The 27,448-nt window shown below is 38.3% G+C and overlaps 1 protein-coding gene across 1 annotated transcript in view; it reads left to right on the forward strand.

The window, feature by feature from the left end:
- Positions 1-650: 650 nt before the first annotated feature.
- Positions 651-27,448, forward strand: part of RAB11FIP2 (RAB11 family interacting protein 2) — a 35,951-nt gene continuing 9,153 nt past the window's right edge. Inside the window, exons 1-3 of the mRNA XM_013195594.3 lie at positions 651-1,556; positions 12,913-13,355; positions 14,080-14,542. Coding sequence (XP_013051048.1) covers positions 1,204-1,556; positions 12,913-13,355; positions 14,080-14,542 — 1,259 coding nt within the window. The 5' untranslated portion in view covers positions 651-1,203. The remainder of the gene's footprint in view (positions 1,557-12,912; positions 13,356-14,079; positions 14,543-27,448) is intronic.

Consider the following 27,448-nt stretch of genomic DNA (forward strand, 5'->3'; position numbering starts at 1 on the left):
GAAGGTCTCCCAAGCTTTTGTTGCTCACTAACCTGTGGGCCACCGGCTGGGGACTCATGAGTGAGGGGTGGTGGATGAAGTATTATCTGACTGGGCTGCTGATATCTCTGCTTGCTGTGGTTTACATGGGTGGGATACAGACCATACAGACCCTGGCAACCAATATTGTGGGGGGGGGCTTCTGTTTTTTGCAGAAGTGAAGTTAATGCCTGTGCCTCTGCTTACAGGTGCATGTGCAGAAACACCCGTTGACTCCAGGTGTGTAACATCAACAAAACTGTGCCCTCAAAACGTCTGCCAGCTATCTTTGCTTCCTCATTTAAGTTAAATACACTTGTCAGGGTGGGGTAGGAAAAAAATTAAGAAGCCAAAAGTTCCAGGATTTCCCCAAGCAGCCTGCAGCAGGACAAGCCGGGCTGGGGCCGGCCTGCGAGCCCGTTCCTCCTCGGACCCCCGTGAGGAGCCTTCCCCGGGCTGATGCGGGTGAAGTCCCCCCGGCCCCACAGCCGGGCGCCCGGGCGGCACCGGGCCCGGCCCCCCTCTCCTCTCAGCCCGGCCACGGCCGGCGGGGAAGGAGAAGGAGAAGGGGAGGCACCGCCCGGCTCTGGCGGTGGCTGCGGCTGGGAGGGGGCGAACCCTGCCCTCTGCCCTCTGACCGCCGCCGCCGCCGGCAGCATGGGGAAGGCGGAAGCGGCGGAGCCGGCCCGCCAGGCCCGTCAGGCCGGGGGGAGCGCGGCGAGAGGCTGAGGCGGCGGCGGGGCAGCGCCGGCCCGGCCCCGCGGCTCTGCCCGCCGCCCTCAGGCAGCACCGAGACCGTAAGGGGCCGGGGGAGGCCTGCGGGGGCTCCGCGCCGCGGCTGAGCCCGGCCCGGGCGAGGGGGGCTGAGGCGGGCCCGGGGCCGGGGGATGCCCTGCGGGCGGCGGGGCCGGCCGGGAGCGGGCGGGCGGGGAGCCGGGCCCCGGGCAGCGCCGGGCGGCCCCGGGAGAAGCTGGGGGCCGTGGACGGGAGGGAGAGGTGTCGGCGGGCCGAGGGGACGGGAATAGGGAGAGCGGGAGCCGGTAGGGCGTAGGATGGAGCCGCCGGTAGGGCTGCCGGGGGCCGGTCAGTGGCAGCCGTAGGCAGAAGTGCCGGGGGAAGAGCGCCCTGAGGCTGACAGGTGTCCCCGCTGTAAGTGCCCTGGACTCGGGTATTGCTGCTTCAAAGATGATGCTGGCAGAGCAAGCCCAGAAGTGGTTCCCAACTCACGTGCAAGTCACGGTTCTTCAAGCCAAAGGTCTGAAGCCCAAAGGCAAAGGTGGCACCAACGACGCTTACACTATCATACAGCTGGGCAAGGAGAAGTACTCCACCTCGGTAGCCGAGAAGACCCTGGATCCAGTATGGAAAGAGGAGGCCTCTTTCGAGCTGCCTGGATTACTCATGCAGGAGAACCCAGAAAGATACATCCTGTACCTGATTGTCATGCACAGGTCGCTGGTGGGGCTGGACAAGTTTTTGGGCCAGGTGGCAATCAGTCTGAACGATATATTTGAGGACAAGCAAAGGAGGAAAACAGAGTAAGTGACAGTTGTTTGGTTTTGTTTGTTTTCTCGTTATAACTTGTATTCCTTGTATGCATGCACTTTGGAGGGGGGATGGGAAATAGCCTTGTGATTAAGGAATTTTGAAATGAAATTAGGGCATTTCTTTCTTCTCTGGTGTGTTGAAAGCCCCAGGCATATACAGTTATGTCACTGGGGACTGACCTCTTCCAAAGAGAAGTTTACTGAAATCATAGTGGTCACCCAGTGCAGGGCAGGGCTGTCAATAACATTAACACTTTGTGACAGATTATTGTGTGCAACATGAGCTCATTACAGTCTGTTTTTCTAATGATTTCTTTTTTTGTTCTGCTAAAGGCAGTATCCCCATTCAGCTTGTACCTGTTTGAACCATGTATGAGACTCAGGCTCTGTTGAAGCCTGGTGTCATTCCCTCTAAAAATGTTTTTCTTCAATCACTGCAACTAAGTGTCTTTAAATATTTTATATTTATGTTTTAGTGGTCAATGAACTGTGACTTAATGAAGGCTTCCCACAGCAGTATGGTAGTTTTCTGATCCTGATTAGTCTTAGGCCACGATCCTGCAAGCAGGCCTCTACAGAGAAGACGGAAGAGAAATTTCCGCCATTGTAGTAGCCTCCATCATTACCTACAGAATACTTTTCAAGTAAAAATGTTGTTTGCCAGCAAATTCAGTCACTAGAATGCAAAAAATAAAAATATAATTTAAAAAAAAGCATCACAGCAATTTATTAGACTGAGCAGTAAATGTATCTAACTTGTTCTTGTGAGTCTGTTTTTTAGCTAAACTAGTAAAATTGTTAGCATCTCTGGGGGGGGAATGGTTGCACAAAGATGTCTGGTGCCAGTGTGATTTATCCTCCAAAGGGTATGGGAATAACTGTATAGGTGTAAGGGTACTGCTAGCATGCTTGTGACTATATTATTTATGTCTGGTTTAGCTAGATTTGTCCCACAGAAGGTGTACAAGAACAGCATGGAGAGACCTCTAAGCAAGCTGTGAGTGGTCAAAGATGTTCTGCAGCAGTTAAGAAGTTCCTGCCCCAGATGTCTTTCTTCCTTCATCTCTCATCAGTAGAGTAGAAAGGAACCTGTGCCCAAACCTCAGCTGGTAAAACCAACGTTAGGCATTTTTACTGTTAGAGGTATTTCTTCTGCTAGAGGTGGTGGTTTATGGTGAGATGGTGGACTTTGCATCAGTGACTAAGACTCTGGCATCGTTTATCTTTTGCTGACTGTGCTGTGGAGGCGTCAACCTCCAGCAGAGTCGGAGCAGACAGTTGGAGGCGGCAGTCAATGCAGCAACACTAGCCAGATCTTGTTGATCAGAGCCTGAAAACCATCTCAAAACCTGGTTCTGCTTATGTGGAGTGGTGGTTGAGGTTGAAGGAGCACCAAAGACAGGTCAAAGCTGTCTTTGCTTTGTGTTGTGTTTTTTTTTTTTATTTTAACTGAATTTTTAACAAAACAGTATGTTCCCTAACCATATAACAGGGAACAACATGTCCATAAAGAATCTCTTGTGGGTCTGTAGTGCAAAGTAATACACCTTTTAATTGCTTATCTTAAAAAGATAGGGCAAACCAGTAGCGGTACAGTTATCTTTTTGCAATACATGTTAATGCCTCTAGCCCTAGGGTCTTAATTTCTGTTTACACTTGGTTCAAAAAGTTTCAGTGCTCTTCAGACATAGATCTTAAATATTCTTTTAATCATCAGCCATAATTATCTTGGAAGTCAGTAGACAACTGCTTTAGGTTAAACACCTAGCTGCTCTGCAAGAAAAAGGTGAATGAATGACGTAAAAGTGCTACTAAATGTGAAAACTTTGTCAAACTAGATAAAAATATGTATTCACGAACTGTAGGAAAATATGTAAATTATTCATGTATTACTGTGAATAAGAAAACCTATTTCCCTTTGGGGATCCAGACACTTCTGCATTAATTTTAGTAAAAATAGTGTTGGAGTGTTAAAAAATTATCTCAAGAATTTGTAACTGGCGAAATTAACATAGTCCTTGTCAGTTCAATAAATATTCAGATCCTGCCAGTACTTTTTACATGAAGTTGTGCTTAGCCTGGTTTCATATGTGTTCGTTGTTCTTTCATTTCTTTCTCTGAAGTGTGAGAGAAGAACTCCTGCTACGTAAATGTGCAGCGATGCTTCCCCAGACCACCACTGAAAACGCGAGGGCTCCCGAGAGCGCTCCGCGCTGCCTGCGAGCTATGCTTCACCAGACAGGGGACCGTTGGGAAACTTTTACAAACAGCCTAAGTCCTGTTTTCAGGAGTTACTTGAGCATTTAAGATTGCAGATCTTATTAGAAGCTGATGGGTGTTAGGCTTCTAGAGCCTAACAGCCCTACTTGTAAAAGTCTCGCGTGTAAAAGCGCGGCTAGATGGTTGCTTGGAGTTTTGGCAGCACGTGCTCTCTGACTGCTGATTTAAACTCTTACGAGGTAGGAGCCATCGAAAATCCACTTTCCTATTGTGGTCTTTATATGCTTAGAAACCAAGAAAAATGTGTCCCTTGGAAAATCGTTTTGGAAAAAAAAAATAACGTGGTCCTTAAGCATTTAGATGTTTTTGAAAAGTTATTGTGGTTGTCTCCTTTTATGCCTTCGTGAACGCATGTCTGCTGTTGCTGTTTCCCATAAGCGTTAGCTGGAGATGTAGATGCAATATTTGAACGTGTGTGTGAGAGGGAGGCAAACTTTCAAGAAAATACTCACAAATGTGATCTCAAAAAAATGCTTTTTTTTTTCCTTTTATTAAATCCTTTTTGATACAAAATATTCCTAGTCCTAAGTTGGCAGTAAAGTAAGGGTGATATATTTGGACCTGAAGACCATCTAGCTGTGACTGTGGTATGGGAAGTGAGATACCCAGTACCTTTCAAGACCGAGTCCAATGTCTTTATTACCGAAGCATTTGATGGTTGAAAGCTATATTCATTGTTTCAGAAACACTAATCTGTTTTATTAAGCAATGTTTTTACTTTCAAATATGTTCAACAGGCTTGTGGTGTTATTAAATCCAGAGTTATTTTCTTATGTTGATGTAACCTTAACATTTCTTGCTTTGTTTGGGGATGAATGAGATCCAGTTATTTGATGAAGTGTCTATTGGTAATATTTCTACTTTTTAATATATTTAATAGCTTCCTCTTTCCCACACAGCTGTACATATGGTGCTGTAAGAGACAGACTCAAGAGTCACCAGGGTATTGCAAAAAAGATATTTAATATTCTACACAATGCTGAACCCTGTCAGCAATTCCCTAGTGCTTTCTTAGTAAGGAGGTATGAGAAGTGAAGGCTACCAGCTGATTTTGAATTTCTAGGAAGAGTACGGGGTGTGTGACATTCAGCTCTTTGTATTTTTTAAAAAATTTATTTAATATTTGATAATTTGGAAGAAATACCCTTACAAATTCACTGCAGCTTGAAAAACATGCTAGAGAAAAATAATCCTTTTTTTATGTATAACGCTTTTTGTTTGTTGCTTGTGACACCTTAAGAAAAATACTTTCTGCAGTGAAGTTTTTAGGCAGAGGCCTCACGATAAGATTTGCGTGTCTGGTGTTCTAAGAAACTTGCTCTGGCAAAGGGTTTAATGAAACAAAGCAACGATTTAGTATAATTTGATAGTGAAAGTTCTGTATACACCATCATGCAATGTCCTTTTTCTTCCTAAAACCGATGATTTTTCAATTTCTTAAAAGTGAAAATTCCTGGAACAGTTAGATCCAGATGCGGCTCAGATGGTCATCTGCTAGGTTTCTTCCAGAGACCTCAGCCAAAGCATCTGCAGGATCCTAGTTCATTTTCTTTCTGCCTTTGTGAAAAAAAAAAAGTGCCCATTGCATCGTGGTAGCTTTGTAAATTTGTCTCTCTGGCGACTCTGCTGTAATTAGAAATGGGCAGGCTCTTTTTACTCTTTCTGTTCATTTCTCCAGGCTTGAAAACTAGGCTCCAGATGTCAGGAGTTTTTAGTGAGTTTATTTAACTGTTTGAGAAACTTGGGAGATATGGCTTCATTGGAGGTATATTGAGCATAATTCTTCTGATCGTAGATTTCTACCATAGTTTAATTTTTTTTGCAGTAAAATCCCATGGCAATTTTCCTTTTTATTCATACTGGTAAATACATTGCTTTTTTTTTTTTTTTGGCTTGCTATTCTAGAACAAATACACCTCTTCCGCTCTCACAGTTAAATTTAAATGACGACGGGTGACTGTGTTGTTTTAAAGTGTATGTATATTTTTGTAATTATTTCAATTCAGTTATAATTCATAGTTGCCTTAATACTGCTGGTGATCTGACAATGCGTAACATCAAAACACATTTTTGAATTACTATGGAGTAAAAAATACCCATTTACTGACACATCTTAATTTACTGCAGTATTTTTCAGTAGCTTTCTTAATGACTGCTTAGTGTGTTTTTTTTTTTTTCCCCTCCTGTGTGCTAAATGAGCACAACAACAGAAAAAAAGAATTTTCATTAGCTTTCACCATGATATTACTTATTTCATCAGCATTCATTTGGTCCTTGTTGTCCTCTAATTCCACATTATTTATTGTCCATTCCTTTATTAGCTTTCCTGGAGAGCTAATTTTATTATACCTTCAGCTGATTTAAGGTGCAACACTTCTCTGGAAGGGTAAATCTAGAGGGGGCAGGCCGTAGTAGAGTTGTTATTTCTTAAAGATTTTTTTTTTTGGAGGAGACATTTTTGGTATGTGACTTATTTCCCCTTCTCCCTGGTTTCTGTAATACCTCAGCCTCCTCTCCGCACCGTCAAATTGCAGCAGTATTGACAAAAATGTTTATCTGAGCAGAGTACAGTAAAGGAGTCTTGGCGTTATCTAAGATGTTTGTCCGCTGTGTACGTTGGCCATATAAAAGAGTCACAAACAACTTCTCATGAAGCGAATCACAAAAATTGAAGATTGACCTCTATCAATACCACTTCACATTAACGTACGTGCTTCTCCTTATAACTGCTGAGCTTCCTGAAACAGAGGAAAATGTTGTGACTTCCTCCAAATTAATGTGAATTCTTTCTCATCAGCCGCCCTCTTTTATACGGAGAGGTTCCCCCTTCGCTTGCCTCTGCCCTGTCCTCTCTCATCTGCAGCAGCGTGAGCAGGAGGCAGGCTTCCAGTGCAGCTTGGATCGAGTCAGCAAACAACTGTGAATAAACAGAAATCATGATTGTGGGGGGGCTCAGTGCTCGTCAAGGAACACTTTTATAAATAATTATACAAAACATAATAAATATTATTTACTAATTTTGAGCCTTACGTTTATTTCAAACCAGAACAATGCATTCTGGCTCATTTTACAGTCTTAAATTTTAGTGGAAATGGCAGGCTGTAACATAAATTATCAAAATGTTGTGGTTAAAGCAAGAGAGAAAAACTCATTCTGCTCTAGTCAAAAGTGGGAAGAGTGGTAATTACAAAATTTCTCAAAGGTACAAAAAGAATAAGCAGTGTGGAGGATCCATATGGATTTGTTCTGTTGCTTTTGTGGTAGCACTCGGGAAACAAACAAAACAAAAAGAAGGAGGAAAGTTAGTAGTGGGGAACAAACAGAAGAAAAAGCTGCTTATGGGGAAAACCAAAAAGTGGAGCCCAGCTGTAGCTTCAACATAGCAATATTTTAAAATCAGCTAGCAATATTCCCAGCATTTAGGTTTCGACAACAACTGTGAGCGTATATCCCGAATAAGTCATAATTCTGACTCAGAGCCTGAGTGCCATCTGGACTGCAATACTTCTGCGCTCCAGTTTCTGTGCACACACGCATGCTTCCACACACACAAGAGAAATAACTCGCCTTAATCCTCATACCTTCACTTATTTTGTTTCTGAAATTAAAGTTTTCACACACAGTCTTCAGCCAAAACAATAAATAGTGTAAACGAAGACCGGTTTAATTACTTTGATTCCAGCTGATGTTAGCTAACCCCTTTGTACGGGTATTGTAATATGTGTCAGCTCCCATATGTTTTGTGGTGTTACAATGTCAGTCTGTAATATTTATTTTTAAACTCTACTTTGTATATCTCATTTCGGTTGGCTTCCAGAAAGTAATAGTATTCATCTTTGTGAATGTCATCACTTATCTTAATAAATAATCCATTTTCTTCTTCATTTCCCCTCATGCGCTATGGAGGCTGGGCTCAGTCCCTTGCCTTAATTTTCCTACTTTTCCACCTTTTTGGTAAGACTCTTGAGTGTCCGAGTGACTTACTGGGAAAAAATACCTTCTGCATTTTTTTTTAAGTGCGTTTGCTGCTAATGAATGTGCTAGACAAGTCTGGGCTTTAGATGCTGCTTTTTAGCCATTAGCTGAGGACATTTATGTTACTGAGATTTGGTGGAGTAAATTTCTTCAGCGTATCTAACTCAGACAAATGTAATCTAACATGAAGTAGTTCCTTCCCATGACGGCTGGTGGGCATGTTCTGTCACTGGGATTTTGGTGGTGTTTTTAGGGGTAGTTTGATAAGTACCTACTGACCTCCTCATAACTGCGTAGCAGAGTGAAGTCACTTACCAGGTCAGGCTACTGCTTTTAGCCGTAAAGTCAAGGTTAGAAACAGAATTAATTCAGTAATTTCACAATTAAAATCAGGGTTTTGCAAAAATCTTTGATTCAAACTAAAAATTACAGCAAAGGGATATTAGATCAACTCAGTAGGTATTTATGGAGTGAAAGCAGAATGCCATATTTGCGAAGCAGTGAAATGAGGGGGAAAATTCCTTTTTTTTGCTCCCATCTTCAGCACTGGCAAGGAAACTGAGTCAGAAGATCCTCTCTTTCACACACAGGTTGAATGTGCTGGCTAGAAGACTTCTAATGCCTGTTGAAGTTGGTAGATAGGTATCCCAGTGGTTTTGGAGGCTTATAAAGTTGTATATAATTAAAATAGATGGTGATTTTTCATGCCTATACTGTTAGTCACGTATTGAGCAGAATAGCTTGAGTGACACTGCTTAAAACAAGAGGAGGACCAAGTCTTGGAACAGTCAAATTCCATGGCAGTGTTTGAAGGTAAGACACCATGACATCAGCTTCCTGCTGTTAGTAGGGGAGGAATAAGATACTGTTTTCAAAACATTTGTTGGATGTAGGATGAAGAATAACGGGAGTAGTAGAGGTAAGCAAGAGTGAGTTGGAAAACCGAGTACATGGAAGGAAAATGAAATCAGCAAAAGGGGAATAAAAGAACAGTTGAAGAAATTGTGTTGAAAATACAAATATTTGTAGATCACTAGTTATTTGGGTGGAATTAAGCAGACTAGATTTTTTGTAACTTATTAATAGTAACTTACTTTACTTTTCTCCTTTACTCTTCCTGTCTGCCTTTCCTAAGGTGCAGGATTCATTGACACTCATACCATACAATTTTCTTTAATAATGTGAAGAAGATTGTTAGCGTCTCTCCCAGAAATAAGGGAGCTTTCTTTTTCCACCCCTAATTGTAGGCGTGGCCAAAATTAAGTAATTTTGTCATGGTTAGAAAATTGCCACATTTCTTCAGATTGGGGCTTTGTTTTTCAGGGCAGGCTGAGCAACAGGATTTTTCCTATTCAGCCATGAATCCTGATCTCTTTATGTGTTCAAAAAATTGCCAGCGTGTAGACTGACAGTTTATATAATACTTACAAAATAAAAATGATCAGAAACCTGTGCAAGACAGGGAAAGCCCATTAGCACACTCAAAACCATATGAGAAAAAGAAGCAATGGTTCTTCTGATGGAAACCATAGGGGAGAAGAAGAAATTAGAGAGTGTATGGAGGATGTTGTCCTACAGAACATTGGAAGGTGAGAGCAAGAAGTATGAATGTGATTCAGGAGGCAGTAGGGCTTCCTTTGAAGTTGAGAAAATTTGCCAGACTTTGTACAAGGTCTGTTTAAATAAAGACTGTCTGCAAGACTGGATGTAATATTTGGTTATTAAATAAAAGGGCATCTGCTCTCATAAAAGCCACCCTGTTTTGTTCGTGTATGTTATTGGCTATTTTCCTACTTTGTTCAGGCTTTCTATAGAATAAGCTTATGGCAGCCTGACAAATGGAGCATTTATTGTGGCTAAAAGTACTGTAAACAAAACCAAAATAGCAAGTTTTATTGGCTTTTATAATACATTACAATTTTTAAAATTGGCAGTGGTATAGTGGAATTTAGTATTTTAAGATCAAAATGTTATCTGAAAACAGTGGACTTCATTTTCCAATTCTTTTTTCTATTATGTACAGCACTGTTTTTCTATTTGTTGCTCACGCCCATGTGTTGTAGAAACAGATTCTAATAAGAAACATTTACAGACTCGCTTATTCACGTGCAGCTCCACACAAATGCATTGCTTGCATTTGTTCTCATCTGTTTAAAAAAATAATTATTTGCCTTTGAATTTGAAGAAAATCATCGAGTCTGCTTCTCATATTGTCCTGTTATGAGCTGAAGCATATGGAACCTTCATTGTAAGTTAATCAAGATAAACTCTCCAAGGTAACAAAAAAAACCCTCCTTGAAATGCCTATAAAAATTAAATGTATGTGTTTTATACACAGACCTGATCTAGCAATCATTCTTCAAATAGAAATTCCACTGAAGTCCAGAGGAATTTAGCTAGAGTAAAAAGTTTATGATTAAATTCTATTGGAATCAGAAATAGCGTTGAGCCTGGTCCCACCAGGTACAAGGTCCAGTCCCTCGTGCATCTCTGTCTCACTAGGGCAAGGAGAGTTTCTTTGTTTTCCCAGCTGAACTTAGTTTTGGTGTAAAGTTCTTCAAAGTCTGCTTTGAAAACAAACGTACAATCCACAGATGTCGATGTATGAGCTGTGTACCGAAATTCTCTCCTTCAGACCTGGTGAATGTCAAAACAGTATGCGTAGGTATACCATTAGTGGGGGGGTGCTGATAGCGACACGGGGTAGTTGTTAATTCATGATAAGAATGTAAATAATTGGGTTGAATTAAGTTTTAAATGAAAAGTCTTTCTTCAACACACCAAAAGCTGAAGAATTTGTGTCTTGATACTGTTCTAAAACAAGTTAGCATGTGTCATACGTGTTTAAAGTTTCAGTTATTTCTAACTGGAAACATGAAAATTCGTGAATCTTATCGAAGATACAATATTGTTTGAGAGATAAGAGGGGAGGGAAAGGGAAAATGTTTCTTTACCGTCTAGGTGAGCTAATAAATTTGAATGTCAAAAAGTCATAAGCCTTATATATGTTTGTCTACTATGTAAGCAATCATGGACAGGGCTTTCTCTTTTTTTTTTTCTTGTCTTTTTCACACAGACAAAATCTGTAGAGATCTATAAGCAAAGGCTTTGCTTGCTTGTTACACATATTTTAATTGCTCTTTTTTTAAAAAAGAACGTATGAACATAATTTCTTTTAAAGAAGAGTTTTAAAGGAAGCAGCCTATCTTGTCTTCCAGTTTTTGTGATGTTATGCATCATAAAAAAGAGTCAGTCACTCTTGTTTCTGCTGTGTATGTTTTCTTTAGAGACTGTAGATGAATTAAAGAGTTTCTGGAATCAGTTACCAAGAAGTGAAATTTTATTAACTAAAAGGAAAAACCATCCATCTTTTTCAGACGCTTAACATATTTCAGTTTTTGCTTTTCATTTAAAATACATAAGCGAAGTTATCTCACAGCAGAAGGAAAACTTTTAGGAAGCAAGTTTAATCATCCTTCATTAATTGTCCTTTTTGAACTCCTGGACCTGCTGGTCTGGGTTCATGTTGTCCAGTGTCAGGACAGAGTGTCAGGACAGTGTCTGATATTTCTTAATTATTCTGTTTTACTGTGGTATATAAAACATTTTGGATGTCACAAGGCAACAATAAAGTCCATAATACTCTTTACCTTTTCATTGTTTCTTTGGAAGGTCACTTTTGAAAGTATTTTCTCAACTCAAAAAATAGTATCTCTCCCTGAAAACTTGATTTCAGCTGTCACCTTTAAAAACATTTATGAAATCTGAAAGGAAATTGAGGGCTATTTTTCTCCTTCTCTGACCTTGTTTTGTGTGTTTGGCAGTATTGAATAATGTATGTATAACTGCATAATCAATTTTGCATCTGCGTTGATAGGCAATTTCATTTCTTAGTCTCCGGTTCAAAAGTTACTTGATCATGATGATGTACGGTTGTGCTGGGATGCGTGCGTTGCTCCTGGCAATGCGTTACTACACGGAACCGTCTTACAGTAACTGTTGGGATGCTGCTACTCCAGTGTTTAGCTGTTTTTTTTACTGGTCTAACTTGTGTAAGCACAGAGCTAAAATACATATATTGTTATAGAATTTTGAAATTAGTAATTCCATAAATTGTGAGGGATTTGTGCACTTTTTCGGGACTTAAGGTTTAGCATCATCTCTACAGGTAGAAGAGCTTGTCCTTTAGGGGATTTGTTCTCTCCTCCCCAACTTTTGAGGGAGGTTGAGAAGTGGTATATTGCTTTTCCTTCACGGTACCAACCAAATAAGCCATTGAGCACTTTAATACTTAGAAAAAGTCTCAATACTTAGAAAAAGCCTTGAGTGGAGGTTTGAGACATGGTTCCAAAGCCTGTGGAAATAGTCCTAAAGTTAATCCTGTTGGTGACCTGCAAAAGATGGGGCAAGTGTTAGATACCCAACCCTACGTGCTCGCTGTTCTGCCACTGCTGCTTGTGGAGATGCTGTCGCTGTCAGCAGGGGTTGCAGTTGCAAAACCAAAATGATGATTGTAAATCATTCCAAGGTCTCAGATATTTCCTTGGTAGTGCAGTTGATATGAATTGTTACCAGTGGTTAGAAGGAAGGGACAGAGAGGAAGAACGTTTGCTAGCACATAAACTGAGGCAAAATCAAACGAGAATAGGTTAATGAATCAAATCCTTGGCACATAGTAAACATTTGTCTAATGCATCTCAGGTAAATAAGGGCTACTTGAAAAATAGCACTGATCCTTTAATAGTACAATAAAATTTGTTTGTATCTATAATTAATGAGGTACAAATTATCTGTAAGCAGATGTGAGCCCATTGGCTTTGGTGAAGTTTAGTAAGCTTCCACTGAGTTGACTTTGGTTTTTGCAGCAAGTGAATAGTGCAAAGAGCTTCATGCCTCTTTAGTTATTAAATGCTTCTTCTTTCAAAAACAAATACGGACTAAAAAGCTTTTCAATACAGGAATATTTTGATTTTTGGTATGGAATTTGGTTTTCCTATTTTTAATTATACTAGCCAGACATTAACCAACTAACTAGAATTCAATGACTAGCCTCTGGAAAACACAGCTTAACTTGTTCTTTTTCTCCTTTAAGGTGGTTTCACCTAGAGTCCAGACAAGGAAAAAGAACTAAAGACAGAGGAGAAATAAAGGTCAATATTCAGTTTATGAGGAATAACATGACAGCAAGTATGTTTGATTTGTCAATGAAGGACAAAACCAAATCCCCTTTTGCTAAACTAAAAGACAAAATGAAGGGTCGAAAAAATGATGGGACGTTTTCAGATACATCCTCTGCAATCATTCCAAGCACTCACATACCAGATGCAAACATAGAGATATGTAGTGGTGAAGTACAAATGAAATCAAAACCAAAAAAACCTTTCCTTTTGGGACCTCAACGGTTATCTTCAGCGCATTCAATGTCAGATTTAACAGGATCACATGTCTCCTCAGAAAAACTAAAATCCGGCACAGTTGGCTACTCTCATCTCTTCAGGCGTCAGCTAGAATCTTTTGGTTCGGTTGATGAAGGCGGTAAGTAAAACTCATGCTACTTAATCTTGGCAATTATAATCACAAGTCGCTGCTACTAGGACATTCAAAAGTCCGTTTCTTTAGTTTATGAAGCTATTCCAAGGCTAAAAAGTTAATAATATATATATTTTTTTCACTTCTGTTAGTTGGTGGTAACTTATAAATGCTGTTTCTGAGCATAAGGAATAACTTATAAACCATAATGTATGATAATTTATCATTTTTCATCTTATGTCCTCATTTAAGAGTATGTTGTAATGAAACATTGCATTCAAGAAAGAACTCTAGGGAAAATAATGTCTTCTGAAAAATAAAAGTGTCTTTAAAAAGTTTAAAAACTATCACCAAAGTTTTAAACCTGATTTATACGAAGAACTGAAAGTACTTTGCATTGTGCAAAGTTATTATGCAATAGACTACTGCTGTTTTCTGGAATGCCACGCTAGCCACAGCTGTATTGTTTGTACAACCTAATTTTCACACAGAAAAATAAATTCACACACAGAAAATAAAATGCTGTAGTATCTATTGCTTCCTTAAACGTTTCTGAACCACCAAGTCGAGGCCACAGCTGTTCATTTTTAAAAATAGATTAGTTATTCAAGCATGTTTTGAACTAAGACTCAATTGGAACCCAAGACCTAAGTTAAAATGGATACTCTGCATGTCATAAGGTGTTCTGTGCTATCTCATTGATAATGTACTAATGACAGATTGTTTGCAGGGAGTATAAAGTCTCCACATAGAAGGACATTAAGTGTCGATACTTCTAAAATGAACCAGCTTGACAGCACAGTTGATGAAACTGCACTTGAAGCACAAAACGACCCATTTACCAATGTGAGTGCTTCGTTACCCCAGAAATTTGCTACGCTGCCAAGACAGAAGAATCCATTTGAAGAAAGCCCAGCAGCATGGGATCAAAACATAAGTCTGTTTTCCAAACCTGTTGAAATAAAAAAAGAAAGTAAAAAAGAGAAAAAAGAGAAAGTAAGTCTTTTTGAAAGAGTGACGGGGAAAAAAGACAGCAGGAGGTCAGATAAATTTAGCAATGGGGGATCAGAGAGTTCTACGGACTTGAAATCACCCGGTGCATTTGGGGAAACTCATCAGGAGAGTTTTGATTTTGAGTCGACTAATCCGTTTGTGACAAACTTCAAGCCTACAAGCATGTTGCCATCTTCAAGGTAGGTTTCTACTGTACTTTGATCTGGTATATTGAATATGTTATATAAATGAAAATGCGAAGTGTTGAGAAACACAATCTTTGTGCTTTATATACATTTATATCATTGCTTATCTGTTCCTAAGTAAAAGTTAGCAACTTCTAATACAGTTTTATTTCATTTAGAAGTTATATTTATATTGCTAATATGAACTCTGACTGTTCTTGGGTACTTGCATTTGTGGAAAACCTTGCTCGTGCTTCAGAATGGGTTCTTCCTGAGAGTCTTCTGCTTTCATTGAACATTCATCACTAACTATTACAATGCTTTTCATCACTAACTATTACAATGCTTTAAGTCTAGGGAAAGGTTTAAGTATAAGGGAAACGTGAAACAGAATAAATACGTGGTGAAGAAAATTTGAGTAATGATAACAAATGCTCTACTTTTTACCACTTGGGAAAAAAAGGGTTTAAAGTCTGTGCGAAACCTCAAGAAATGAAGACCATTCTGTTTGTAAATGGGAGCATCTGCGTGGGCACTATCATGCTTGAAATCATTTGGCTCACTGTAGCTTTCCTGAGTTCATGTGTATTCAAGGCCTTATACAAGACAGCAGTTTATATGCTAAGCAAAGTGAATTGAGTTACAGGGGGTGATAAGAAACTTTGATTTAAATAATCCGTTCTAATCTTTGTTTGCTTATCAACAGTTTACTTGTTTTCCTTAAATTAAAAAAAAAAAAAAAAAAGTTGTATCCAAAATTTCATTTCCCTTCTGGCTTTTGTTTACCAATGAGGAAGATAGTCTTATATATACATATATGTGTATGCATACATACATACACAGTGCCTATGCTGAATCCAATATATATGTTTAAGCAGTTAAATAATTGACTTGTTCCTCATTAACTTGTTATTTAAGATTTTAGAACAGATCAGTCTTACTGTATCCCAACTCAATTTTATTCATAGGTTTGAATGTATGCACTCCTGTTTTAAACTTATAATCATTTTTCTCAACAAAACTAATCTTGGATGTGAATTAGATAAACTGAAATGGAACAACTATAGAAAAGATTCAGTTGCGAGAAGCTCATACGGACTTCAATGAGTTATCTTCTTCGTGCTTCCTACAAGACAAGTCAGTGCAACTGACTTAAATAACAGGTTTACAGCCAGAGTCTTAGATTATTATTTATTTAATGAAGATTAGAGTAAGGTTAGGATGTAGCTTGGTTTGTCAGAAGTTAAACTTTCATTTAAATAAGCTCCTTTAAGGAGAAGTAATTTAAATAACAATTAAAATTACATAGCATTTATTTTTTTTAATGAAAATTTCTATTCAGGCAGATGCTAGATATAAGTAGTGAAATCTTCTGAAGTTCTTGAATGTAACAGATCTTGATAAATATAAATCTTAAACAGTAATCATGATGGACTGTTTTTCTTTGTTTTGTAATTAAAAAGCTCATCACAGTGCCCCTTCAGAAGGACTCTAGTCATTTATTCCCCCTTTTTGTGTGAGACTCTTTTACTAGTTCTTGACTTTTATGTAAACATATCTATTTGTCTTATCAAAAGTTTATTTTGTTATTTTCAAAAAGCCAAAAATAGTAAACATTCTGACCTTATTGATAAGAGAGCTACTATGAAATAATATCTATCATGCAATAATTTGTTAGAACTCTCAGTTTTTGTGTGCACCACTATTATGGTCTATGAGAATCTTTTACAATAAGTTCACTTTCTTTCATATGTATCTTGTACAACGATTTTCTTTTGAAGTAGAAACTAATATAAAATGTGCATATTTAATAAGTTTACAGTTTAAGTTTACCTTTTATCTGGGGTGGATTTGTTGAATAGAATCCATTTTTAATTTTTAGAATTAGTAATACTGTGAAGAAAGAACTGTATAAATCTATGGGCACGAAATAATTGAGGTTGAGTAACAAACTCGGTATGCAGAAAGCATACACAGGCAACTTAGATTTTGAGTTGTTTTTTGTTTACTCAGCACACTATGAATCTCTTTTGGATGGATACCATCTTTGCAAGTAAGGCAGGCAGTATCTGTTTAGTAAGCTGTATCCAAAATCAGTGTTCTGGTGTGGATGAGGAGTTTGCTTCGCACTTGGATCTCCCATTTATCCCCACCTAGCTGTGCGTTGCTTTGAATGATGGAGTGTTCATGGGTTCCTGCCTGATGAAACTCACGGGAAGATGTGCGTTACAGCCATGGGACCAGAATGGAGCTGGTGCAAACCAGAAGAAAAGAAAACAAAGGAACACTGAACAAAGCCGCACACTCACAATATGCCTTCCCCCACCCCCCAAAAAAAAACCACAAACCACCAAGCAAACCAACCAACCTTGGACTGAAACGTGCATAAATAGATAAATTAAAAACCTTTGCAAATATATTTATACCTCAGTCAGCCACAGGACCACAGGAGGTTTGGTTTTTTTTCTTTCTCCTCTGTCACCTAGTTAACAAGATCTCAGGGGGTTGTACAACCTCACGAGTGTAATCCAGTCTTTAGGAACTGTCACTATATGTTTACCTTACACTGAAGAGGGTCTCATTTTTGGGATACCTCTATACATCTGTGCCTCTTTATACTCTTACTTTCTCTTTTGTTTTCATTTAGATTCAATGATTCATCTCTCCCTGATCCTTTTGTCTTTTTTTTCACATTCTTGCCTCCCTTGATAGCTGTGATCTATAACATAATCTACGTGTTAACGTTATAGCAAGTGTCTTTGTAATAGCAAACATTTCATCAGCCATCACTTTTATAAAAAATAATAAGTTTACCTTTTTAATCATCATCATTAGAGGCTCCTACTGCCACTTGTTTGTTTCAGGTATATTTGCTATTTTAATTATTATTTTTATCATTATCAGTTTGCTTAACTGCTTTAAGAGCAACTGACATTTGGCTTTGCCTTGCCTATTAACCTCTTACGAGCAAAGTGACAAATTTTAGGTTAGAATCCAGTGGATCTACAAGAGACTGGCAGTGGCACTCGGGGTCATGTATTTGTGCTTAAACGTTTGGGTTGCTCTATTACTGACAGTGCCGAAGTTCTAGATTCGCCATCACAGCTTTGGGCAGAAAAGTATAACCTAGAAATTGACTGTTACAGTTACGTGTCATGCTGATGTGGTGGTTGCCAAAGTTGTGGGTGGCTCAAGGAATATTTGAAGGACGTTTTGATATCATCTGCTTTCTGCTATCATTCTCAGTTAGTTCTTCCAGCTTGCATTAGTGTATAACGAAGCAGACTGTTAGTCTTACGTCGTTACTCGTGAAGTCAGTGACTTGTCCCATGATGTGAAAGTGTGCAGAACCTGGCTTCCAGTTTGTTACTTGAGTATCTTCTTTAGCAGACATAACAGAAAAATGTTTGTCCTGCTTAGATACAAAATGTAAAACGCACACTTTGGAACGAGTAGGGGAAAATTATTTAACTTCTGATGTTATCAGGTTCGGTAATCGTGTACCTTGAGCAAAGAGCTGAAATAGTGTCCTCAGTGCATAGCTGGCAGAACGGGCTGCGTGTCTGCTCTGATAGCTTCTCCAGGTCAGAATTTGATATCTCAAGGCAAAGACCACTTTGTCTGTAACAGAGATTATGATTGTTATGACCCAAATATTACCTGAGTCAAGTGTCATATCCACACTTCACAGTGTATATGGTTAATGTTCCTTGGCCAGTGATTTTAATTGATTTAAAAAAAAAAAAGGGTTTAGTTCATAATAATATACTCTGTATTGCTTCCCTCAAGGTGTTTGGAGTATCTTCAAACTCTTTTCCATGTAAAAGGGAGCATGAGATGATTTTGGCTTCATGCAGAAGTGAACAGGCTTAGAGAGTCAGTGCACTCGCTCTATTCCTTCATTGTTTCAGGTCTGAAAAAGGGTGACAGATACTCCATGGGCCTAATCCTAGGTCTTTAAAGGTAATGGGGTCAGGCCTCAAGTCCATCCTAATTAATTTGATTTGGTAGTCTTGACTAAGCAACAATGATCTGTGGAACAGCAGCTCATAACAGCAGTGCTGGCTAGGGGCTGGGGGAGTTGCTGAGCAGAGCTTACCCCAACCAGTTACGTAGTGCTAGCTGGCTGTATTCATACTCTGTCAGTAACTCCTGTTATTTACTAATTAAAAGAATGAAGATAAATACATTTTCCATGTGTGTCTTAGCTGCTGATACAGAAAATGTAGATGTGGTTGGTTCGACAACAGTTGCAGGATATATATATATATATATATATATATGTACATACATTTTTTTTTTACCTAAAAGCAAAAAGTGTACCAGGATTATTTGAAGTTAAAATTTATTGTTATTACTATTGTTTATTGTTATTTCAAGAAGGATTAAGAAGTATTTTGAAAAAGCAAAATAAAATCTGCCTTTTTTTTTTTTTCTTGTAGAAAATGAGTTGCCAGGAAATCACAAAATAAGGACCCGTACTTTCTATTAATCTGAGCTCTGGCAAAGGCTTTTTCTGTGGTTTTGGGAAAATGACTTAGTCTTCTTTCTGCATTATCTGTTAAGTGGGGCTTTGTTACCTCTTCCAAATGCTGTGTGGATCCATTAGTATTTGTTAGGTTTTGTAGTGTCACATTTATTTTTTTTATTGTCTGGTGCAAGTATAATGTAGATATTTATGAGCTGTTTTCCTGACAATTTCAAAATGCTGCAGTCTCCTCGTGAAAGAAGAAATGCCTTTTGTAAATATTACAAAATTCATTAGTTCCAAACCACTTATGTAGCCGATGAAGCACGCAACATGTTCTAGTATTTTTAGTTAGCATTTACCAATAATAGATTTGTCTTCGTATTTCTTCATCCACTGTTTTGAAGGGTGTGCCTATTATTATCTTTAAATGCATTCATTCTTAACAATTACTTCTGTTGTTGTGGCTCTCAAGAGGTTAATTTGCAGTCAGTAGCCACGTGGATTTTGTATTGAACACAGTTAAAGAAATTGACAGTAATCCCTGAAAACAAAGGTTTTTTATTGTGCAGTGACCAAAGCTTATGCATCATTTCTCTGAAATTGTTTGTGTTTAGGAAAATGCACTACAGTAGGCTAATAAAATGATGTGAAAATTTCTCAATTTACACCACTTGACAAGTGCTAAGAGAAAAGCATCTTTAATTTTAATGTGTTATTAGGACCTTTTTAGAGAGATTGTACAAGTTATTAACAAGGTCCTCTGAGACAGGAGACGGGTAATTAACAAGACCTACAGAAAGAGAGTTTAGGTAATTAACAAGATCTTAGGCAATGGACACAGGGAAACAAATAGTCCAATATTTAAAGCTGACAGGTTGTTACTAGTCTGATCAAATTCCGGATCTCAGAAACTGGGTTGATAGCTGTGAACCTTCTAAGAAACATTATATGTAGTGTGTGTATGTATATTTATATGTAAAATATATGTTTGTGTGTGATATATGTATATGGTTCTCTACGTCTGGAATACGATATAAGTGTACATATATATACATATATGTATACACATATAGAGATGCATTAAATGCAAACAATTTATAAAATAGCACTTCCATAACCTAAATGTTGTTAAACTTCGACAAAATAAGATGAAGCTTATGCTGCATACTGCTTATGCTTTATCCGAAGTTCAAGCAGTAAATGTGCTATATTCTAAAAACTGTGGGAGGTGGAATAGTGGTGGGGAAAGAAGCATAACTTATATCTTATGTAGTAGAAAGTATGAATAACACTTATATAAACATCAGCTATTGGTGAGTTGGAGCCTAAGGAACAGCTGATGTTAAATTTTAGGAAATATTAATATTATGTGTGGTTGTCAACTAATTAGAGAGGCTATTGCAAAATCACACGTTACTCTGGCTTTCTAGGTCAGCTTATTGAGCCGGGTTAGTAGAGCAGGTGCCTGGCACCAGTCAACTGCACTTCTCAAGTAAAATATGTTAGCTCCAACCACAGTGAAGATAAGTTATTAGTGCAATAACTTGAACATCAACGTTATATGACTGCTAAATGGTTTCAGCTTTGCCCCTTATGTGTGATGGGCATGGTTACTGGACACAGCTCCATGGAAATGGAACCCCAGAAACTACCCGATCAGAGCAAATGGTTGTAATGTCCGTGTAGTCCCTTACAAAGCATGTCACCCTTTTCCAGTGCACAATACATCTCACTTTTTTTTTTTCCTGTGCCCTGTTTAGAAAATTTGATCTTTAATGAGTTTATAGCTGTGCTTGCTAGAGCAATAAGGTCTGTTCAGACATTTTAGCATGCACTTCTCGCTTATTCAAAAATGAAATTAGGTAAACTGCACTATTTTCAGAATTTTGTTTCATCTGCTGGTGTTAGCATGTCATGTTTTAAGAACAGCACACAACTGCATTGCTCTTCTTGAAAGTTTTTTCAGTTCTCTATTGAAGTTTGACTACACGTATTTCTAGTCGTGTGATCATTGCTAGGTAGAATTTTGATAGGTTATGGCAATGCATTAATTATTTTCTAGACTGTTAATATTTGTTAATTCAGGATGGCAAAGCTGTCAGTAGCACATCCTTCAATCAACAAAACAAATACATGACAGGTATATGAGAGGTAACAAGAATCTACGAAACCAAGAGAAGTCATGCAGGGAGTCTTGGTTTGTCCTGCTAAGACGGTTAGTATCTGATTTAGAAAGATCACACCATGTGATGAGAGAATAATGAAATCTTTCCTAAAGCTGCCACAAATCAATGATCACATTATTTGTGACATTACTAGGATGGGTTGGAGCAATTGATTCCTGGAGAGAGACTACCCACTATTTCTACAATTAGAAATATTAGTACTTAGTATTACTCTGCTACAGACTGTTTACCAGCAATGACTTCTTATTAGTTGTCAGGTTTACGAACACTGTTTTAAAAGTTCTTCCTGCAGAATGACAATTTTTTTAAGCTTTCATTAACTGTTGGTGCACATTAGGCCATGTGAAATCTTTTTTGAAAGGCTTTGATGCATATCACGTGTCCCAAGGGGGAATGCACTGCCTGTTCTGTTTGCTTTAAAATAATATTGAACAGTTATATCCAGTTTCTTTATTAATAAAAGCATTCAAAAATCATTCTCAAATTTTCAATGCAAAGTTTTACTTCAGGGTTATTGGTGATTTTTTTTGGTTGACTACAGATCCGTATAAGTAGGGTCTCCTAATAGAGGTGCTGGCACAACCTTTATTACAGAGGATCTTTAGTGGTCTCTTGTGGATAAAAATTCATGAGTTTTTTAGCCATAGCACAGCTGCCTAATAAAAGCAGAAACATTTAAACGCTTAAAACTATTAACTTTTTTATATTAAACTGTTGTTTGTTTCCAAAACTTGCATTAATATTTGGTTGAGTACACTGCTTAAGATCAATTTGGGTTTAGATAGCTTGTAAGACCTGACTAATGAGTGAATTTACATGAATAATGTGTCCAGCTCTGGGCAAATACAAGGTCCATTATTGATAGATACCAATTGATAGATATCAACATTTTTGGAAGGAGAAGGCTACCCATCAGATAGAGCTCACAAGTGCAGCTCTGCATGCCTCCAGTTCCCTCCATCTGTCTCCAGCAGTGTTGGATGCCTCAAAACCAGCCACAGCCTGTTGTGGATCCCGATTCATGTCTGTTTTCCAAATGAAGATGTTTATACATATGCATAAATTAGGGATCCACCTTAGCACTTTTATATCTGCTTCTTAGTTTTCTTACAGATACGTGAATGACTGCGTAATGTAGTTGTGCTCTTGTATCCTTTATTTAAAGCATCAAAAACACCACCAACAAAACACTTTCAAAAATATGTGTCATTTCAGGCAAAACAATGCAATTTTCAAAGTGCTGAGGCTGTGTTGTTTAAGGGTTGTCATATCTTGAGTTGCTGTTAGTCTTTACAAACAGTTTATTTGGTGCAGTCATTGAGGAAAGTCAAACACTGTAGGCTGTGCTTCACTTCTGTCTCAGGTTCTTTAGCATAGCTAGCCATAATAAATTTAGTATAACTCTCCCTTACAAGAGTATGTAGCAATTATTTTTTGTTAAATTCAAGTTTTATAATTGAAAGCTTCTGTGCTACTGTATAGTTGCATTGTAGTGTTTTTACTGCTCTACATTTGATTGATATATATATGTATATAAAGAGAAATACCAGAGGAAAGGTTGCTTCCTTGAAGTGCATTTTGTTCAGGACCGTTATCAAGGACTGCACTCTGAGTCTGTATCTCCGTTATCTTCATGGAGCCTTCTGCTATCAGAAGGGCTCCGCAGAGTGCAGCAGTCCGCTCATGAACAGGTCATTTCCAAAGGAGTCTGTGTAAAGAATATGTAGATTGGGAACAAATGGTTTGCAATAAAAATGCATCTTGCATTCAAAGTGTGTGATTTTTGGTCCAGTTAACTCTTGGCATGAGTCGTCTTAGCAATATTAAGAAAATGGAGCGATCGCAACAAAAACTGATGCTCTTTGTGTGTCCTCCTGGGGTTACACAAACTCCAGAAGGCTTCGGAGCATGGCTCGACAGCAGGACAATTTATATAGCAAAGTGTCTTAAGTGATGTTCCCCAGAATCTGATTGGGAAAGAAATGGCAATATGCTTGCTTAACTGCCAGACGTGACAGTCATTCCTTTTCAGAGTCTAAAGTGATGTCTGCATTGCCAGACACAGCAGGCTAATAATATTCTATGGAAAACTCAGTTTCTGAATTTCATTAACTGTATCTGATTTTATTCATTTCTTTTGTTTTTTTTCTAGTACATTGGTAATAACTTAAACTGTATCTTAGCATTTCAAGTTGCTGGTATGTGTGTTGTGATAATCCAAAGAAAAATAAGCAACAGGACAAAGACCAAGTAAATAGGAAGAAGAATAATTTTTAGACTAACGGAAAATGACCATGGTAGAGTTTTGCTAATTACCTGTACAGAGATGTTCTGAATTAAACAAAACTGAAAGCTCACACTGAACACATTGATACAATGGATATTTTACAATATATGAAATACTTTCATATATAATACTTCAATACTTTGAGTATTAAATATTAATGTAAGTATCCTAGTTTTAATTTCTAATAGTATACAAAGCAGTGATCATATAACTAATATGATTAACAAAAGATAAGTAAAAAGCTTTTGCTCCTTAGGAAAATATGATTTCCATAAAGCATAATTTAGGAGCCTGATTCCCATTCATTATGTTGTTGAGTAAATGGTTTAGGCACTAAAATGGTTAAATCAGTTATAGGGAAAAAAAATAAGCATGGTTTTAATTTCTAGGCATTTAGAAGCTAAATATTTAAGCAGCCACTAGTCCTAATGTTTGAATTTTTAACTACCATTAAACTTCAGAAGACAAAATTAAAAACTCCAATTATAAACTTGAGCTTGTGATAAATCTTCAACTCGAGGTACATTTAATCTTAACAATAGATAACCCAGACAGTGCTATACCAGCACAGAGCTCAGGGAAGGCTCAGCAGTGGGCGGCTCCTCTTCTTGCAGTGCTTCACCTTGGTAGTGCTGGAGGAGTGCATCCTTCACACCGTTCCTGGAATGTTTCCACTGAAGTTCCTACCTAAACTGCAAATAATCAGCCAGGAATGTAACTATGAAACTGCCTCATAAAGGGGAGGTGTTAGGAAAGAAGCATGAGGGTTTCATGTGATTCTAACAAAATGCATTTAAGGAAAATAGCAAGAAAGTACAAAATAATATGCTTGTTATGATTATGATGTAGTCATCCAAAACTTAGAATCAGACTTCAGTATGTCTGTCACCATTATCATTTTATACCATATTTATTTCTCATCTTTTTTCTCCCCCCAGCAACATGGCAATAGGGCAGGATTCTCATCTCACGTACCTAAACTGAAATCTAAGCTAATAAAACACAGAAATTCTAGCAAGCTTTACTGTTCAGTAAACATATAAAGACAAGGTTGTAATAAAATAATGGATATGATTTAATGTGGTGAAAATATCTGATATAAAGTAACTCCTAAGGCAAATAATTGAATTCCCAGATGAGTGAAATGGGGGCATGATGAATTTCTGTGCTAGATTGAATGAGACTATTGTACCGCTGGTGGCTAGAGGGGATGTGGAAGCTGGGTGGCGTGCTTGGTCAGTCACCTTCTCGATCTTACTGCAGCTGATCTTGAATCTGTGCCTTCTTCCTCAGTCCTGCCAATGTGATTTGCCTTCTTTTACTAGTTCCTACATTTCTTGAAGGTGATCAGACAGTGAAAGTTTATTAGCTGTAAGAGAAGATCTATGGACCTCCTGATACCAATTGCTGTGGGACCTGCAATGTGACCCTGACATGGAGAGGGAGGCTTCTCAGCCTGTCTGGATGAGCAGAAGAGGTAGAAGATGACTCCGTTCCTTGAGATGATGAAGGAAACAGGAGCAAGGAGCAGTCAGGCCAGTTTGTGTAGGTTGGAAGGTACATGCAATAAGCAGGCATCAGAATCAGATGTAACACCTGGGAGGTACACACAGTGCTAATGTTGATGATGCATGAGCCAGAGAAACCCAGTCTGACTTCAGTTCTCAGGGGAGTTGGCAGAAAATCCATTTGTTAGGAAAGAAACATCTTTTTACTTATAAACTGAGCAGGTTTAGCTTGGACATAATTGAGAAAGTAATTATAGTCAGCATGCCATTATTTTACAGTCTCTTTTTACAGTGAACTGCAATCTAAAAACTTTTTTTTTTCCCAAACTTTTCCATAGCAAAAGTTCCCTGCAAATCTATCAAGCCCTGGGGGAAAAAAAAAGAGAGACAGGACTATAACTTGCCTATGTGCTGAGATGGTAATGTAGTAAAAAATGACACGATTTCATATTATTGCTTAGATCAATACTTTTGGAATGCTCTTACAGAGTTGAGAAAAGAGTTGCTTGAAGGATGGTTATGATCATTGTGCAATTCTTGGGCTGTAGTCCTAGAGGTGTGTTTTCTGTAATCTGTTATGAGCTATCAAGTGATCAAGTAGGATGATAACTGAAGGGTTGTGTATTATTGTGATGAAATTTAAATGCAAAACTAAATGCTCTTGTTAATTTCAGTGCACAATATCTGTAACTCCCCCGGCTGTGTGCATTCATAATTTTACAGTATGCTCTTTCAAGGTATTAAAAGGTTCTTGTACAGTGAATTATGGGTGCAGCTGGGAGAGTCTGCAACTGCTCACGTTCACCTCGGGCTGGAAGAGCTGGCAGGAAACCCAGTGAGGCTCGGCGAGGCCACGGAGCTCCCAAGTCAGTTAGTTAGACAATCTGACTTGAAAATGTTAGACGCAATCTCAGCACCTGTTTCTTCCTGCTTCACTGAGAAGCAGTATATTTCCAAATATCTCTCTAAAATATGAGTATTCATGGGATTTGGGTTTTATTGGTGAATATTGCATTTAATAGTTTTTCATTTTTTTCTGCAGGGGTATTCAAATTACTTCACGTGAAATAGGCGGATGTACTCTTTTGTAATTGCAATGTTAGAGAAACGAGAGACGTTTTTAGTTGAAAAAAAATTAGTCCATATTGGCAGTGATTTATATTTCTAATTTTCATATGTAACTTTTCCTGGTCAGGACCGCCCCTTTTCTTTTAAGCTGCTGCTATGAAAGAGAGTCCCAGAAGTTATTTCGCAGAAACCATAAAGTCATTCAGTGCAGTAAAAGATCTTGCTGTTTTAACCTTTCAGAAAGTCGCTCAGTTGAGCAGTCGGGCCGCATTATTCTATATCTTGTCTAACATGAGGAAACAGTCCCAAAAGAAAGATAGCCCAAATTAACGCCACACTTCGTTAAATAGAGACATTCTTGGTTTTCACCAAGCTAATTCGATCCAGTTCAGTTAACTCATTTTTTTTTTGTGCTCGGATCACAAAAGGCAGCCATGAATGAAACAAGTTCATCATGGGTTTGACACATCAGTGTGCAACTAAAAGGCAGGCCGTGAGGGAGGGTTCCTGCCTTTCGCTGGTTAGACAATACCCGATGAAAGCGGCCCCTCATTCAAAACCGTTCTCCAGCAAACTCCAGCAGAATGCTTCAGATCACTGTTACAAACAGGTACAATGGGAATTAGCCAGAACTTGATTCTTCAGACACCTTTTTATTTCTGGTTGTGACTGGTCATGTAATCCAATCTTCATCTAATATCCTCAGTCTGGCAGATGGTTCACTGGGCTTCTCTATGAGCAAAAGACTACTTTTGAAACAAAAAAGTACACTAACTGATGTTTTATTATGTATTGTGTCTCTTCCACTTTTACGCGATGAAACACATGGCTTCCAAATTCAGATCACAAAGAGTGATGGACACAAAATTCCTTCCTTTAAGCTACATTTAAAATTATAAAAAAGGTGTACAATTACTTGTGTAACTTTTGGACTTACTTTTTTAACCAGAGACTAAGATTGCAGTATTTTGTTACTAATTTATTTGTATTCATGTACCAGCTTGTTGACTGTAGAACTAATCATTAGTATTAGGCCATTGAGGTTCTCTAGTGTAAAAAAAATAGGAAAGAAATGAACTCATTACGATCTGAAGTCTATAAAAGCTTTTGTAGCATTCGTAGTAGCTTGTTACCAGTTCAATGCAGCCAACTATAGAGATCTGTTTTCTAGAAGCTGCCAACAGACATTACCCTTGACAGACAATACGTACAACCTGACTAAATGGTAGGCTTTGTGATGTGAAGGAATGATGCCTACTATGATGCTACCAAGTAAATATTATCAGTGAGTCATGTCCAAATTCTGACTTGTATCCAAATTCTGAGCACGGTTTCTCTAAGACTTAGTTTCTCTTGAAACTTGCTATAGCAAGCATTGATTTTTGAAGACATTTGCAAATA

This window comes from Anser cygnoides, chromosome 7 (assembly GCF_040182565.1).
Source record: "Anser cygnoides isolate HZ-2024a breed goose chromosome 7, Taihu_goose_T2T_genome, whole genome shotgun sequence".
In the NCBI taxonomy this organism is placed as follows: Eukaryota; Metazoa; Chordata; class Aves; order Anseriformes; family Anatidae; genus Anser; species Anser cygnoides.